The sequence below is a fragment of the Necator americanus genome, chromosome II, assembly GCF_031761385.1.
Source record: "Necator americanus strain Aroian chromosome II, whole genome shotgun sequence".
NCBI lineage: Eukaryota > Metazoa > Nematoda > Chromadorea > Rhabditida > Ancylostomatidae > Necator > Necator americanus.
This window is the reverse complement of record NC_087372.1, coordinates 5,529,204-5,547,771: the sequence shown is the minus strand read 5'-3', so window position 1 is coordinate 5,547,771 and position 18,568 is coordinate 5,529,204. Positions and strand designations below refer to the sequence as shown.

At 36.3% G+C, this 18,568-nt stretch overlaps 1 protein-coding gene across 2 annotated transcripts; it reads left to right on the top strand.

Moving 5' to 3' along the window:
• Window positions 1-519: 519 nt before the first annotated feature.
• RB195_016933 (uncharacterized protein) lies at window positions 520-11,406 on the top strand (the record flags this gene model as incomplete). 2 transcript variants are annotated; one of them, XM_064183690.1, is made up of 29 exons in its annotated part: window positions 520-543; window positions 795-827; window positions 884-998; window positions 1,776-1,944; window positions 2,015-2,114; window positions 2,228-2,333; window positions 2,869-3,032; window positions 3,816-3,956; window positions 4,010-4,096; window positions 4,803-4,995; window positions 5,064-5,251; window positions 5,313-5,438; window positions 5,893-6,001; window positions 6,168-6,346; window positions 6,560-6,693; window positions 6,923-7,013; window positions 7,118-7,213; window positions 7,273-7,364; window positions 8,211-8,392; window positions 8,727-8,879; window positions 8,993-9,098; window positions 9,230-9,370; window positions 9,540-9,636; window positions 9,699-9,803; window positions 9,866-9,936; window positions 10,033-10,192; window positions 10,361-10,440; window positions 11,065-11,184; window positions 11,247-11,406. In XM_064183690.1, 29 exons carry the CDS (start codon window positions 520-522, stop codon window positions 11,404-11,406), a joined length of 3,522 nt encoding a protein of 1,173 aa, XP_064039570.1. The 2 variants fall into 2 exon arrangements, with proteins under 2 accessions (XP_064039570.1, XP_064039571.1); XM_064183689.1 differs by lacking the exons at window positions 520-543; window positions 795-827.
• Window positions 11,407-18,568: the final 7,162 nt, after the last annotated feature.

Below are 18,568 nucleotides of genomic sequence, written 5' to 3'. Positions count from 1 at the left end.
ATTCAAAATTTCTCGTTTCCCTGTGTCACCCTGTTTATGGGTCCTGGAGTTGGCCTACTAGTTGGGAGGTTCAAATCCGCCCTAGTACTCACCAAGCCTTTCATCCCTCCGGGTCGATAAATTGGTACCAGACTTGTCTGGAAGGAAAAAAAAAAAACACTAACTTGACACATCGGCTAGCCACCGCAAGTCATTGCATAGACCAGATACACCCGTTCGTGAACCTCAAGCGATTCTGAATTGAAGTGAACGGGGGTGCGCATCCCAAGCGGATTGATTAACGCCAGAAACTTTGTCCTTTATTCCACATTTCTTCGCATAAAAATACAGTATTCTTCCGGAATTAGTTAATTAGTTCGAACTCTTCTGAATTGCATGTTACCGTGGAATTACTCCAAAACTTCTTCAACTTCTTTTCTTCTTGAGTCAACGCACACCTATGAGGAATACCTAGGAGAAAAGTAGTGCATTTTTTCCAATCCCTGTGCTCCAATATTATATGTTGGTTTCCACCTAGTAATGAAGAGATTGCAACCTCCACCTGTACGTGGAGACCCGGAAACAAACTCTGTAGAAACTGCTTTTACCTACCTTCTGCCAGAAGAACATGCTAGATATCTACTGCGCGTCCTTTAAATCTTCAGGACGACCTCGAAATCCATAGGACGTCAGCATCGGCCCAAAGGCGCACCTTCGGCTACCTTCAACTTTCGTCGCGGATTTGTAGACTTTGTGTGTAATTGCACTAGCTACGTTTGAATAAAAGTTTTTCTTTTTCACCTGTCTACGTTTAGGTGCGATTTTTCACTGCAGTGATTTACATACATGTGAGTGGGACTTATTTAATGATTGCAATCATTCATGCCTATTAAATTGTTTTTAGATGCTTCCTCGGCGGAAGGTATTACGATTGTTTCTTTTGAATTGGAAGCTCTGCGAAGGATGTAGAAATAGCAGTTCTCCATTCTCCTCCAAAGCTTTGACCGCTGTTTTAAAAGGTATGCGAGTATTCTTTTAAAGCAGTCCTTTTTTAAACGTAACATCCATTTTGAACATTTCCATTTGGTACATTTCCATTAAATTACTGGATGTTTCATTCGTTTTACACGGATCAGCCTGATCACGGCCCATTTCTTGTCTTTCTTGGCCTTTTTATGTTGTATTCAATATCTGAAAATAGTGGTAATGTTGGCGATGTTCCTGTAATATGAACCCAACCTTCTTTATCTAGTTCGACGAAAAGGTAGCTTTATTCTGCTACGCGCCCATTTTTTTTTAAACCTCTTCATGGTTTATTAGCATGGTTTTGTATTTCACTGGTACTACAAAATCCGCTACCGGTTTTGGTGGTTCACTGTAGATAGACTGTCCATCTATCAATTTATCTCCTTAACCAATGGATCCTTCATGTATTTTGGTTCTTGTTGGGATGAACGTAGCTGTTATTTATTTCAGAACATTCTTCTTTCATTCAAAAGAAAAACGTTGAGGACTTTGTAGATTTTAAAGAACTATACCTGTTTCTTTCTTGTTTTTGGGAAAATTGTGTAGTGTACTCCCTACAAAGGTACTGAGAACCTTATCATTTGCATATATTCCGCAAAGACATATTTTTCCTCCTCTCGGACCAGATTTAATTTTTCTTTCTCTGATGATGTACTTGGGAGTGAACTTTAAGGAAATATATTATTTATCTGCCTATTTTATCTTTTTCTTTCTCTTTTGTGCTTTTCTATTATTATTTCGTATTATGTTATTTATCCCTGTTGCTTAAGAGAAATCCAATTTTGTCGTGAAACCACAACGAAAAGGTTGGAAGTACAGCAAAGGAGGTGAAACATGGCGAACTGCACTGATAGCCGACCTAGAGAAAGAACTGAAAACTGAGCATAAACGATATAGTGTTATGCAAACACATCGGGCTCAACATGCACAACTCATAAGGTTGTCCTAGAATTTTTTTGATTCCCTTTATTGATTTTTTAGGTATTAATTTCGTTTTTGTTCTTTCTAGATATGCTATATTGGAGGACCTTTCTTCCGTAATATCTGTCCTTCATCAGCGAGTCAAAGAGATTGTAAACAGAAATAGATTGAACCAAGATGATGACGAGGTCCGTTTTTGTTTCTTTGTGGTGACTTCTGGGAGAAATGCACTTGGAGCCGTGGCTATTTGTTTTCTTCCACTTCCATTTCTTTATTATGCAAATTTTTTCCTAGCTTTCAGTTCATATCAACTGGTATGATGGTCATCCAACGTAGCGTAGATCGTGTTCTGGAAGATCAGGAGAAGTTGAATTCTACTGATATACTCTCAGCTTTTTTCACATACGGTACGTTAATAGTCGTACGAACTGCTTATTTGCTATCTCATGTATATAGTAAAACGAAATGAACCACGGTGTAGTTGCGTAAGTGGCTGCGCACGAAGAAGCGCGGTCAGAGCTGCGATAGTTAGAGTCTGTGCTCAGACCCATTCACTTTTGGACGGCTAGCGAAGGGACCCTTTTCACTTTTGAACAGTTGGCTGAGGGCGAACCATTACTTGGGCTGCACCCCATGAGGTTGACCTCGTTCACCTAAGAAGGTCTGCATTGTCCTCTGTTTTGCATTTATGAGCGCGGTGTAGAAAGCGGTTGAGATAATCGGTTCGACTCCTACCTTGTTTTTCTTTGGTGGTCCATAGAAACATGAATCAGTGAACTGCAGTGAAAAATGGTGCTCCCGGAGGTCCTCCATCGATCCTAATCGCTGCGCTATACCGCACCGCAGCCGTTTGCGCAACTGCAGCGTGCTTCATGTCGTTTTGACAGCACCATATCTGGTACTTGTTTACACAATGGCTTTCTTATTTTTCACTACTTTTAGCAAATCTTTGGGATCGCATGCGATTCTTTGGAAATGACATGAAGCTAGTTTCTCTACTTCTCTTTGAAACATTCGATAAATGGTCACAACTGCGAACTGCTGATGAATCTTCTAACGAAATCGATAAGATTTTGGTTGGCATGGAAACGCGACTGAGGAAATTGGTGAGAGCATTCAAAACAATATTCTTCTGATTTTTTTTTCTATCTTTAGCTTTTTTCCCCTTTGCTGTTTTCTCGTAGCGTTATCGACTTCGAAGCACGATTTGTTGTGCATTAATAATAATAATACTAGACAATTTTCGCAAATACTCTGCTATTTTTCTACAGTCACTGAGAAAACTACATGCTTTTTTACCACCAGTTCCTTGGTCAACATTACCAACGTATTTGTCGTTGTGGATTACTAACACGGATGGTTAAAAAATTTAAAAATAACTACTTGACTTCACGATATGACCATCGTCATCACGTGAAAGATCTAATTTTGTCGTCAGTATAGGAGATACTAAACATTTGTGTTTAATTTTCCTTTTTTGTTTATTGGGGATTGTCTTCTTTCAATCACCATTTACATCCATATTTTCAAATCGTTTTACAGCAAGCATTTAGTCTTTTTCTTTTTGAATTCTTCGTTCATTTTATTTTGTAAGAGAGGAAATAACGAGTAGCTTGCAAAGATCCCGCGAAGTGAACCATATTTGCTTTACCTCATCTAATGCTGTACTAATTAACCTTTTTACGTATCACCGAGTTCATATGCGTTCTTTATCTCTACGTTGTTGAACCACGCAGTAGTTTTCTTCTAATTCGGCCGAAAACAAAAAAAAATTCGTTAGTTTGAAGTCACTTTCCTACTACTTTCATGCTTTTCTTTTATGCAGCTCAAAAACGAACGAAATTGGTTGGTAGAAATGAATTATTCCTTTGTCTTATATCTCTTTGCAGGTGCGGAATATTTCCAATACTGACTCTCATCTTTGGTTTTCTGCTACAGATCGAGATCGTCTAACACAACTGTTTATAGAATTAGGAGCAGACTTAAGCGGAAAGAAATGTTTGTTGGGCGATAATACTTCGTATGACGAGGTAGAATCTAATTTTCTTTTTTGTTTGTTCGAAATTACCCTTTGAATGTTCAGAATACAAGACTCTTGGACCATTTACGTATCCCCCTGCCTAAGACGTCTTACCATGGAAATCAGTATCAATTAGAGGGCATAACTAAGGTATGTTCTAGAGTTCTGTCTCGTTCGATATCACTATTGTAAACTATTTTCAATTTTTCTTGTTGTGTTCTCTTTTTGTCGTCTTTCTTAGCATAATCTAATTCTTCTTATTCGGCATAACGAATCTATAAAGAAAGGTAGCATATATCTTTTATGGTGACGCGCTAGTGTCGTATATTTGTGACTTTTCCACTTTTATTTCACTACTTTCTCTTGGTCCTACAGGATCAAAAAGCATATGCCTTCTGAAGAGGTGGTTTAAATCCCGCGAATTCCTCTCTCTAATAAATCGCGTTACTAGTGGCCGAAAAGTTGTGCCCGTTGCGTTTCCAACTTTTTTTCCAGGGCAAAAATTGACACTTCGTTTCTTGGTACGATAGAAAATCTGAAGTGTCGGGTAATTGCTGTGCAAGGGTGCTAGGTTTTGTCATGAAAGGACCTTGAGAAGTTTACGGAGGTCTTAGTCCTACATGTAGAAAATCCTTCGCCTTTCGAAATTGATATTTGAGAATGAATAATAAGTAAAAGTCCACAGTTATCCTATCTAAAAATTTACTGTCAGAAAAGCTCTTGTGTATTTTTGGAGCGGCTGGTTTTTTTTTGTAAACAATTTTTTTCTTGCAAGAGTGAGTTGCGGTATAATGAATATGGTTTAGGGAATTTGTATTCTCGCATTCTTCAAATGCGAACGAAATTTTAATTCTAGGATAGCTACGTAGAGAGATTTCCTGCTCAAATTGCGCTGGAAAAATCTCCTTGGCTCTATGTGGAGAATTACATGGGATTTGGAAAAGAGCCATCTCGCACCTCGGCAGAAAGATTGATAGGCTCTTGGGAGTGGTATGGCAAAATTAAGGAAACTCTTGAGCGATTCATGGAGGAGAGAGTGCACAATCCTTGTATGTGATGCTTATTTTGTCTTTTGTATGATGTTTTTTACGAGTGACTTTTTCAAACATCATTTCAGTGAGGACAGTCGCCGGCGTATTATCGAGTGCGGAAATAGCTAAAATGATCTTGGAATCCATAAAAGCCATATGCTCTCAGGGTCAGAACTTAGTTCCGATTACTGTTTTCCAATATGACTTAGTTGCACCGATTTTGCGCAAGGCCCATGCTAAATTTGCGGAGAGGCTGGGAGTTGATGAAACTGCGGTGAGTAGAAAGATTATTCATGTTATACAGATCTTTTTCTTTGCGAAATATGAGATTTTAGATGTGGTCTCCAGTGTTTGCCGACTACGTTGCTTTGTTTGATGATGAAGAAATTTCTCGTCTACACACGCATCGTGAATGGTGGATAAAGTGCTGTAGGAGAGCAGGAATTCGTCCTACACACCAAGTGAGATTGGTCATTTGTGAGTGTCATGTACATTTTCTATCCAGGTATCTCTCCGATCGGCAGCACATCACTCTTTTATTCATATTCATTACCCATTAGTTTTTCTTTCTTTTTTTTGTACTCAGGCGTCTAAAGTCTCATGAATGGCATTGAAAAGAGCATAACTTTTCTCATTCTGTTCATTTTACTAAGATGCTGAGCTTTTTTTATGGTGAAGGTTGCTAAACCTCAGTCTTCTTTATGGCAACTTAGAAAATATTGGAGCCTCCTACTTCTTCTTCTCATTCCAATACAATCAGCGTTTATCCTTCCATTTAATACTACCATCTCCACATTTTTTTAAACACGAGATGATACAGAAGTCTTCTCATTGCGCTCATTTCACCTCCTGTGGCTGTGACAATGAATTTTTTTTCAAAAGAATCAGGTAATCATGAAATACCGTGTCGTTCAGATCCCTTTTGAAGAATTTCACAGCGGAAACAGACAACAAATCTCAACATTTCTGACCCAGGTGATTATAGAAGCTTGCAAGTTCCCTGTGACAAACAAACATGGATCCAGTGAGTGATTCGATGCTTTTTGGACATAATTTTCTCACTGTACACTTCCTATTTTTCCTTCTTTCTCTTTTTTCATTCTTCGTCATAGCTTTCTCATGAAGAATACATTTGAGCAACCAAAAAGCTTTCAGACTAATGCGCCCTATTCTATTCCTTTGTTTTTCAGCGCAGATGGTAGACGCGTTTTCAGTACGCAATGTAGCAATTGAAGAAGAGTCTCGTATATCAGAAGATGGACGTGTGATGCTGTCGAAAATGTTAGCGATCAATACGAGACTTATCAATTTGTTAGATGAGCATCCATTCGAGTTTATTGTCTTCCCGACACACCAACTTCCAATGACGGTTAGTTAGCAGCACATTTTGAGCTTTCTGCTTACAGTTTAAGAGGAGTTCAAGAGGATTTTGCTGCATATCTATTATAAACTTGTAACGTGAGCGAAAAGTAACTTAAGCTGTTTTCATCGAACGCTGGCGCTGTCGGAAGAAACTGATACTATCGGGCTTGGAACACTACACCTGAGGGCTATGAAAAGAAGAATGAAAAAGATTTTTCAGGTTCCACCGAGACCATGGTGCGACGGAGGATTAGGTGGTCCCGGATATACTCGTCATACTCAGATACTTAGGAATCTGGCTGAGTACAAGGAAATTGATGTAAATGCACAGTTGCAGAAGAGGCTGAAATCACCGTTAGTTCTTGAGAATTTCTATGAAACAAGGAAATTTAACAGATATGTTCATAGACGAAGTGGATAGAACTAGTGCTTAGATACATGCACCTCAGTCGCTTAGGAAGTACTCTCTTCACTTGAACATGTCCAAAATAATAGATAAATTCTTCATCTTAGAAGGATGCAACTCAATCCTATCGTACCTGTGTCATTCTCTATATCATCCGATTTCTTTTACTATTTTCAGCGTTCAGGCTCGCCCTGTTTTTGATGCTTTAAACCAGCTTGGATCTACTCCATGGAAAATAAACGAACCTATGCTGGACGTGCTCTGTAAGGTATGACTTTTATAGTATTTATTACCATTTTAGACAAGGTGGTTTTATGTGTTTGTATGCGCTGCTAAAACATAATAGCTCCTCCCTAAATTTAAACACTTCAGGTGTTCGAGATGTCTTCAGATGCTTCTAAAACAGAACTGCTAGACACACTTTCAGTTCCTTTAAGGGCAGATACGGTTGAAGTTCCAGAATTTAAGGCATGTGTCTTAGTTTATCTGTATCTCTATGCGAACATTGTTGTTTCGCTGTTTTATAGGATTTTTTCGGTGAAGAAGCGCAAGTGAAAGAAGTTGATAAGGGTCGATATGTAGAATATAGTAAAAGGAAAGCGGATGCCATCAAGAAGAGGTTAGTTATATACTGCAGTGAAATTCTTTGCTTATTTTTCTTTTAAATGAACGCGTGTATTCCCCTTATTTTCATTTCTCTGGTTTGAGGAATACGTTCTTTTCCCTAAAGGTTCTTTGAAATTCATGAGGGTTAGAAAGGCAATTCTAATGGTATGGAACAGTAATAGTACTATGCAGTAGTGAATGATGCCAGTTTTGCGTGATATACATATTTATGGAGAAAAATTTCAAACATAGTTATTGTTTTGTACCTTTCTGTTTTCTATTTAATTGCACACAAAACATTGAACGTGTGTTTTATAAGAACGTGAACAGGATTTGACTGTTTTGAAAAAAAAAAAAAACAGATTCATGGATGAAGTGGAACAGAATGTACCATCTTGTGAGCGTAATGTAGGAAAGAACGCTCTATGCTTGGTTTTTTTTTTTCAAATTAACTTTCTTTTGAGTTAAGAAAAACCTGCCAGATGAAATCTTTAACTCATTCTGTTTCCTTTTTTGTTTGTTGTTTCCTAAGCAAAGAATTCTTGTAACTTGTAAATATTGGTATGGTCGAATCAAAATGACCTATAGCTCGGTGCAGTTGCGTATTTGGCTGCGCTCGAAGATTGAAGCGAAACCCTCGCTAGCTCCACTCACCTTTGCAATCCTCTTCGATCCCCACCGCTTCCTTCACCGTATCGCTTCTAGCTCAGCCGCCTACGAAACTGCACCAAGCTACAAGTAGTTTCGGCCTAACTATAATTGTAAAAAAAAATTGAGGAGTTTACTAGTTCAATCAAGTTATTGTTGTCATATATTCTTCTTATGAAGTAGTTGGAGATTTCGTCTCTCAGTATTTTAGGAACGAATTAAACTCGCTGTGGTACTGGATGAAGTATCGCATAGTGCTTGCAAGACATTTTAGAGGACAGACACTATTTTTTCCTCACAATATGGATTTTCGAGGCCGCGTCTACCCTATATCACCATATCTTAGTCATATGGGCGACGACGTCAATCGCTGCATTTTGAAATTTGCTAAAGGTTTGATTTTTTTTCTTTCCGAAACTGCATAATGATTTCAAAGACTGTTTGGTATTACTAATTTCCCAAGTCATCCGCAGTAACATAGCATGCTCCTTTTGATCTTAAATTTATATGAATTACTTCCTTTGGGTAGCTAAAATGTCAGAATCTGTAATAAAGCAACAACAAAAGAGGTTTTTCATGTGCATTTTGAATTCAGTTTGGAAAGACAAGTGCAAGAAGAAAACGAGAGGATTTTTTTAGAGAAGAACACCACCTACGGAATTAGCATGATTCAACATTGAAAGCGTCTAAGCGCTTTTTGTAGGTCGAAGAGATACGTTGTTTTTAGGGCGGCCTCTAGGACAACGAGGATTTCATTGGCTCAAACTTCATTGCATAAATTTAACTGGAAAGATGAAGAGAAACAGCATCGCGGATCGCGTTACTGAGGCGGATCGTCTTCTGGATGAAATGGTTGACTCAGCTAATCATCCTCTTGATGGTATGGTTTTGCCTAATTGAAAAGTTTCACTTCTTGTATTATGCTTACGAATTATGAGTCACTTTCTGCTGTTTTCGATAATGACTCTTTTCGAATTCTACCACTTTTTTCAGGTCGCGGATGGTGGCTAGAATCTGAAGAGCCGTGGCAAACTTTAGCTGCATGTATGGAAGTGCGTGATGCGCTGGCATTTCCTGGAAGCATCGAAAACTTTGTGAGGTACGTCGCTTGAATTGGTGGCTGTGTGTTCAGTCCTTTATTTTGTTACATTAATTTGATTAAATCCTGGATTTTTTTGAAGATTTTTACAGTTTTTTACGTTGTTTCTACTTTTATTTTTTCCTTTACAGTCATTTAGCTATACATCAAGATGGAAGCTGCAATGGACTACAACACTATGCTGCGCTAGGTCGAGACGAAGAGGGTGGCCGAGAAGTAAACCTTCTAAAAAGCTCAACACCGAACGATGTCTACTCATCAGTTGCGACAAGGTGACTATTCAGGTTCTATCACTGTCTCCTCGTTTTTATTCTCTTTTTAGTCGTTTTTCACTCTCTGCTCTCAGACTCAGAAATACTAGTAAGAAAGTCAAGCTAGATAACCTGTTTCCTAGCATTTAATACTTAGCACGCTTTTCCCATTCTTTTTTGTTTCTTATAGAGTTGAACAAAAAAGATTGGAGGATGAAAAAGGTGGGCCAAATATGGAAATTGCACGACGATTACGAGAAGCTATGCCGCAGCCGGTTCCAAGGAAGGTAAGCTCCCACAATTTTTTCATCGGTACTCGGGGGATAAGTTAAATTTCCTCGAGTTATAGGTTATCAAACAAACGGTTATGACTACGGTCTATGGTGTGACCTTATACGGGGCCGCTTTACAAATAAAACGTCAACTCAAAGCTCTCGACATTGATAACGATGACGTTGGTTTTATTTGTTGTTCATTTTGTTGATGTCATTTAAAAATTGGATGGTTTTTTTGCAGACAGCTAAATTTGCACAATATCTTACGTTTAAGACGTTTGATAGTCTACATGATGCGTTTACGTGTTCAATGTAAGTTCTCACCGGTTCTGTATCCCTAAATTCTTTGGAAATATCCGTATAAAATTTATTTGATTTGTAATTTGTTCCAGAACTTTTTTTTTTTAGGAAACTGAAGGACTGGTTCAGAGATTGCGCTAAGGGTGTTTCTGATCTGCTGCGCACCATGGAATGGGTGACTCCACTTGGACTCCCTGTGGTTCAACCATATGTCATTGCAAAGGAGAAACAGGGTCGAGTTATACACGTTCCCGTATCTACGAAGCAGGTGCGGTTAGGGACTTTGCAGTGAATTACTTGATCTTCGTCACGAAATGGTGACGGTACTGCTGATAAAATACGTTGACGTGCATTCCTCGCAGAAGTTCTTAATTCCATTTCTCGTTTCTAGTTTAAGTTTTGCATTTTATTTTATCATTTAGCTGGTTATTTTCAGGTTGGCGCTTTCCCTCCCAACTTTGTTCATTCACTAGATTCCTGTCATATGATGTTGACTTCGCTGGAATGTTCTCGGAGGTATTTTTTTTTGAATGCAGATTATTTGTTGCAATTTCTTTTCCTTATGCAGGTGTGAAATGAAGCAAATTAAAGTGTTTTCTTAGAAAGAAGTTTTCAATTTTCAAATTTCTATTACCTACTTCTGTTTTTCTGTAAGCATCCTATTCTAAGCGGAACGCGAGTTTCTTCATGTGAATTTAGTAGTTCAGATTGGTGCCTGTCATTAAGTCGAGCACTTTTGATAGATGAATATAGGAGGGTCAAAAGAACATGAGGCACAGTGCAGTTGTGTAAGCGGTTGCGCGCAGCGGAGCGTAGCGGTTAGGATAGAGTGGGACCCTTAGTGGCACCACTAATTTGTCACTTCGATTCATCCGTACACGAGAATGAAAATGCAGTTTGCGATCTTTCTACGTTGGTTCCAACAACTGTCTTCATCGCACCACTTCGCAACTGTACCGTGCCTGATGTCATTTTGACCTGATTATACATCCATTGTCACTGAAAAAAAAAACGGAAAAGAATCGTGATAATGAGATCTGGTCCTTTGAAACTCGAGCAACCACCATCACTTATATTAGCGGTGGTTCAACTAGTATTACTATTCATTTTCGTGCACGGATGAAGCTGTGAACATTCCAGGGGCATCACGTTTGCGGCAGTACATGACTGCTTTTGGACTCATGCAAGCAATGTTGACGAAATGAGCCGTTTGTGTCGTGAACAGTTCGTTAGATTACATAAAGAACCTCTTGTACAACAGTAAGTTCTGGTCTTTTCTTGTTTGATATCTGTTCCTGGATAACTTGTCCTTTTCATTTCAGATGTTCTGACTGGTTTCACTCGCACTATTTGACTGGGCCTCACATAGAATTAATGCCACCAGAAGATTTAGCGCACTTCAGAAATTTATTCACACTACAAGTAAAACCGGGCTCTTTAAATATTAATGATGTTAAGGATTCTGTCTATTTTTTCAGTTAGTGTTTCATTAACATTCTATTTGTTTACTAACAATCATTTTTGATGTGGAGGAGGTCTCGATGCATTATCACTTTGCTTTAGTTTTCTTAGAGTTCTAGGTTTGTGTGCTCTGAGCAATGCTCCAACTTTTAATTATTACTGTACGGGTTTTTTGAAAAGTTTATTTTTTTCATGTTTCTTGAATATTTTGGTGTACAGCTCCCATAGACTAGCATTGTTAGTGAAACTGCTGATATTGCTTAGCGATTTGTTTGTTTTTGTTGTCCTTTTTCTCAATAATGCGTTGTTTTTTGTTGTTAGAATATATTTTGTTACTTTTTTAAAGAGTATTTTTGTGGACAAATCTTACATTGTTCTGTTTTGTTGATCTGGATTTTTACAAATGGGCCGTGTTGAGGACCACATATGATTAGAAGTTTGGGACTAGAGTACGAGCGCGACGTAGTTTAGGACTTAAGTTTACTGGATGTGAGAGCGTGTTGTCACTGCAGACGAAACAATCCAGGATATTATTGTTGATCTTTAGAAAAGAACTTCGGTTTCCATTATCAATTCAAGTGGAAGGGACCGATTTATTATCATTGGGTTGCACAATCAAATTTCAAAAAGAGTTGCGTAAACATGTAAAGTAAGCAGCTGTAAATAAAAATTTAATAATAGTAGATTACGACTGTAACGTAGTAGTAACGTCAATAATAATAATACTATTAATAATAATAATAATAATAATAATAATAATAATAATGGTGATAATAGCAAGTAATAAAAAAGTAGTAAGTATAAAGTAATAAAACAGTAATAATAATAATAATAATAGTAATAATGAAATAAATTGAGCAAACTGAGATAGGGACTCTTAAATGAGTTAGTGTGTTGCGATATGGGCAGTATACATATGAAAACTTCTCATAACTTTCTTCGTAAGTATAACATAAATGCTTTTCATAAAAAATTATAAGAATCAGAAAACTTCATAAATAAAGCAAGTTGTGCTAGTGCTTGAAGCAATGCTACGTCATGTGCCTCTACGTTTAGTGTTATTTTGAGCTATTTAAAAAATTTACTGTGGAGTGAAATTTTTGATTATTCTGTTCAAATTCGTGTTATTGTGAAGTATGAGGAAACAGCGGGGGAATTGACGAGGTGTTTCCAGTGGATATTTGTTGCTATGCGAGCAAAATTTCAACAATTTTGAAGAAATTCTCAGGAAAGAAGTCAGACTACATGGATGAAAGAGGAACATAGAAGATTTTATCAGAGTTTTGTTTAGAACAGAAGAAAAAAATTTCTATGATATCCAAGGTTAGAGAGGGAAAAAAAGATTTTTTTTCAGCGTAGGAACACTTTTTAGCATTCAAAACGATTCCTTAATAGTTAGTTACTCCTTAATTTTTTTACTTTCTATTGGACATCATTCAGCTGAGCCATTCCAATGGCTTTCGAGTTGAAAAATTCGTGCACAGAACAATTTTTCCTAATTTCTGTAGGATTTTTTGCACCGTTTGATTCCACCCAGTGCGAGCTGGGAGAAAGAGAAGAATCAACACAGTAAATAATAGCTAGTATAATAGATAACAGAAAACATGAGAAAAAAAATGAAAAAAGGAAAAAGGTCCGTTTTCATATTGAATTATGCCCGCCAAGCAGTTATCGCGACGATACCAGCGACAGAACCTCGGCGCAGATCACGAAAACGTTTTAGTAGATCAACTCGTGGTCGATATTTTGTCATTTTTCCACTGCAAACGTTCCAAGGTTGTGTCATGTCTCTATTTTTATTTCTTTCTATTTTCTATTTCTATATTTTCGTTCTGCCGTTCCATTTGTGGATGTGTTTTCTTCTGGATATAAACATTGAGTTGTCTGTTCCTGGTATTAATGTTGTAAACAAGCGTAACGTGTTTACAACTTTGTTTTGTCTTATCTAATTTGTATTGTTTACAGATCGAATCCTTGAGGAATTTGCTGGATTGGAGGCGATGAGCCGCTTGACATAAACGACAACACTTTTAACAGAGGTAACTTTTTAAAATCTATTTCTCGTATCAGCACTGGACACTTTCCATAAAAAAATATGTGAAATCTCTACTTGTTTTATTTATGTTCACCGAAAGTTACTTTGTTAATTGTCTAAGAAAATTAAATATCTCTTAAAAATAAAGAAAATAATTAATACTTAAAAATAAGGTGGTAATTTATTCGCTATTTTATTTAAAAAAAATAAGTTAGAATAACTGTCATTTATTTGCTGAATCCCATCAAACACTGAGGAAATTGGGAAGTCCCTGTTATTCTGGATTCTTTACGCTCAATAGTGAACCTAATCGGTGCAATGACCTCCGGCGAGGCGAGTGTTGTGTTACCATGGCGCACTAATCCCTAAATAAGGAGTTGTGATTTTTCGCTCTACAAGGCCATCCATGTATGCATACAGGTGGTGTGGATGCGTACATTGAATTAACCGATTACCGTTTCCGAACAGAACAATAAATGATCATTCATGGTTGAATGAGTAAATAATGTGGTTGGGAAATTGTCCTAGCAAAAATAGTTTTCTGACGAGAGAATGAATTTTAAAAACGAAAAAAAATCCTTTTACAGTAATTTCGCTAAATTACCGCTGTTTTTTATCTCTGACAATCACAAAATAACGCAATGCAACCGCTGTTCCCCAAAAATTCCCCTCTCTCCCTCTGTCTGTAATTCCATCGCATAAAAGAGTAAATTGTTTGTTTTCCAACTTCAACTCTGCCCATTATTTACCTATTTCCCCTGCAAAACCAACTCTAATCCCCTTTTGAGAGAACGTCTCAGCCTTCTTCAGTTCGAATAACAATCTCCAAAAGATTAGGAGAATGTTTACGTTTGTGATCAACGTTGAAGTACTAAGATTTCACCGAAGTAAGAGTGATGAGGGAGAGGTGAAAGATTAAAATGATTGAGAAAATTGGTACCAGAAAATACTGTAGTTGTAATTCAAATAAAACATAAATTATTCATACATAATAACTTCATTCATACACAATAAATAATTAATAATAACAGTTAAAAAGTCAAAATAAATAAGATACAGGATAAAATTGAATTATGGATCGTTTCGCATTCTATCTAGGCGATCCATTTTTGGATTAACCTTTCTTGAGGCTCCTCAGTAGGGGAGGAAGGCCAATCCTAACAAAACAAAATTTAAATATAATTAAATAATTAAAACAATGTAAAACAAGGAAAATATGAAAACAAAACTAATTAGTAAATGCATAAGTTGAATACTGTGGTTACAATTGTTGATAGCTGTGGTTTGTTTTTTTAATTAATCATTAGTCAACAAATATTGAATTCCTTTACTGATTCTCCACATTATTTCAATTCTATTTTCACATATAAATCGAAGTTTGGGAAAATTTCCAGAACTAAGTTCCATATTCAACTTTTTAAACTCTGGATAACATGTATCGTTCGGCGTAAGCACCAAAATTCTGGAATAAAAGGTCATTAGGGCATCCGACTCGATTAATTTCAGTAAATAGTAATACTGAAACATTGAATTCGAAAAATATATTTTTTTATTCGGAAAGTTTGCGACACCTGCGTCTTACACAATGGAATATTCTAAAATTTCTCTATAACAAAAAAAAAAGAAAAAAAAAAACTTGTTCAAAGGGAATTATGGATGATTCTTCTGTATGTACAACGGTTCATGTACCAGCTGCGATTTCTAGTACCGTTCTGTTACAGTAACGCCAGTAATGCTCCATTAAAAGCATACATATATACGCATGTACTTGTTTGGGAAGTGTTGTTGCAGCAGATTCTAAAAATATTTGATTGTTTATTATTTCTTGTTTTTGTTTAACGCTAAACCTTGCGCACTGGTTGCATATTTCACATCTATGCACTTGTGTGTGTTTTTTTTCTAGTTTGTTGCCTCTTTTTTTAATTTTTCGGTAAACTTTACTGTAACATATGAATTTTTAGGTTAGAATTCACTAAAATAAATCGAAAAAATAGTAATATTTTTTGTTCTCCTCGTAGACCAATTTTTAATTCATCCTTTTTTCATTCATTTTCATTCAATTATTCCGTTTTTTCTCCTAATTTTTCTTTTCTTTTCTTATTTTTGTTCCATGTAGATACATTGAGGATGCAGTGAATAATTCAACGAGAGCTTCTGGTCCGCTCTGTACCTCTGAAAAGTCTTCAGGATAGAGTTAAACAGCATTTAATCCGCTTTCTTATACCCCGTGAAGGAGCGATAGAATATCTTTAATATTTAAATAATTTTTTTTGAGGAAATTTGAATTGAAAGGAACTTATGTTTTATTTGATAATCCATGTTTTATGGTATGCACATGCATATTAAAAGTGCTACTATATACAAAGTTTCTTAGTTCTATTTATTTATTTTATTATTTATTTATTTATTTTCTATTTATTTATTTCTGGGTTTAATGGTGTACATAATCACATTAGAAATACCAATGTGTAGAAATTTTTGTAGTTCCTTCGATAGCTATTAGTAGCTTTTATTTTGTTTTATTATTATTCTTGGTTAAGCTAAAATACGTAGAAGATTAGTTACATAGTTCCATCAGAATCTAGGAATAGGTGTTTCTGGAGTTTATTGCTATTCTTTTCAGCTTCAATATTACTTTATAATTCTAATTAACTTTATTATTTGTCGCAAACTTTGTTTTGGAAATTACTAAACTTCTAATTTTACCTGCTACTTCTTTTTTTGCAGGAGAATTGCATTTCAGAGGGAGTAAAAATTACGAGAAATTATGAGAAGAAGAAAAAAAGAAAAGAAAAAAAAGAGAGAGTAATTATGCTGAGACTCCCTGGTAGTGGAATATTTCTTTTCTTCTACCGGGCTATTCTCCGGAATAATCAACCATGTTCTCGAATACCTCAGTAAGCATCAAAGCATATAATGAGGCTTAGCGTTGCCTAACAAGTACCACCAGTTCCTTGCGTGCATCCATTAACTCTTACCTCTCGTATATGGGAAAAATGTTGCGTGCGTGTGTGTATGTATGTGTGTCTGAATGAGGAAGAGAGAACAAATAAGTGGCGCTCTCGATGAAAGAGGAGTTCTTCGACTAATCTATGCCTAAGCGTTAGCGCGTTGTGAGAAATGGGCATCGCAAGAGAAGAACTGGTTTCTCGGCTTCTGCTTTTTTCCTTTGTCTGTGATTCTGCAATGATGATGCCGTATTTCTTCTCTCTATTTTTCTATAATCTTTAGTTTTTATTTATTTTACAAATTTTTGATTGAATGAACATACGTAAGTTAGAGAGTAAAGCAAAGAACTAGGGAGAAATTGTAAAATTTTTACGACAACCAGCAATGTGAAGCTGTTGTTGCTGACTTTTGCATAGAAGCTCAAAAAAATACTTGTTATTTTTTTTGTTCGCTTTTATTCACCTTAAGGCGTTAAGGATTTCTCTATCGAAACGCGAAGGTAGCTCAACTGAACCTTTCTTATTTTGCTTTAATTTCAATAGAAAATTACCTCTCCTCTTTTTACTTCCACTGACAAGTTTATACCCCATATGGGGACCATGTGATATTATGAGGAGAAGATTTGAATTAAAAAAAAACTTCGACAAAACGCTAGGATCAGAACGAGGTTCTTTAGATAGTTCCTTAGCATTTCGTACACTGTGTACACTTTTCAAGACTGATATTGCTAAGCCCCTTTATGGCTCTGTGGATATGTGGGGAAAAAAGTTGTACCGATAGGGGCCCAAGGAAAAGTTATCACCCTGTTAGTCCTCGAGGTCTCCTACTAAGGCAACAGCAAGGATTTTTATCGTTCATTTCTGAGAGCTGAGCAGATATCGAAATCTGAGCTCATGTCGCTTGTGGGATTAAGAAAAGATAGTGATAAGCGGAAAGCGAAAAAAAGAGAAGAGAAAAAAGAGCTTTTGGGGAAATTTTCGGTCGAATCTAGGACATTCGCTAATCGAGCTCCCAGCTACGAACCTTTCTATTTTCTGGGATTCGTAAGTGTTCGATCTTAGGATTTCGAGAAGAAAAAGGCGCGAATGTTGGGAAATAAATCAAAAAGTCTAAAAAGTATTCGCTTACGTTCTGACTATGAAGGAAACATAAAAATGCTGTGAAGACGTTAAAAAAATTATATTGCGAATATTTCTTTATTGAATTATGGGGACTGTAACTGGGGTTACAGAAGATCCATAATACAAAATGAATACAATAAAATATTGTAATATAATTAACGCAATAAACGAAATAAGAGTATAAAATACCAAGCAGTAAGCAGGCGTTAACATAAAAAATAAGAAAAAATAATAATAAAACTAAGTAAAATAATGAAACATTAGAAAATCAGGCGTTAGAATTGTAATACGTAGCTCTTTACTTCCAATTTTGACATTCGTTTTCCTCCATTGTCCTTTGTTTTTGTTATTTTGCTTGCCAGAAAAAAAAAACCAGCTTTAGCTCTTTCTTAAGTAAGTTATGAATTATTTCTTTGTGACCGCCAAAATACTGCGGTGTAGATCGAAAATGATCGTAAAACCAAAACATCAGGCAGTCACACTTGAGTTCTAACAACTACATACTTGACAACAACAACTTTGTTGGCCAGTTCTAGAATTCACCACAGTAAAGTGCTTGATGAAGGTCGTTGAAGCTATTCGGTCGCTACTTGTTGACTTCATGTTTTCTGAAAAGTTATGCGCGACCAATTCTTCAGGATTTTTTTGAAAAAGAAAATTGTTATTATCATCTCGTAGCGATCGGAAATATTTTGAGGCCACCACGGATACTCCAAGAGAAACCTGAACAAACTCTCTTTGTTTGAGTTCAGCTCGTTCTGTGCCGGTTCAGCGCTCTTTGCTTCAATTCATCTCTTAGCTATTCACTTTCATCCTAAAGTAAATACGAGCATAAATATTATAATAAATAATATAATATAAATAAGGTGCAATACTTCTTGAGAAAATAGTAGTAAATAGCAGAAAATAGCACGCGAGGGGAGTGATATCTGACTGACTTTCTGATTTTTAAATTCGAATTGTAGTTTTTTTTTAAATATTTGAAAAGAAGTTAAGGGAAGTTTGCTTTTTGCCAAAGTTTTGGAAACTTCTAAGAACTTCTAAGAACACAAAATAAGAAATTCAATTATTATGTGTT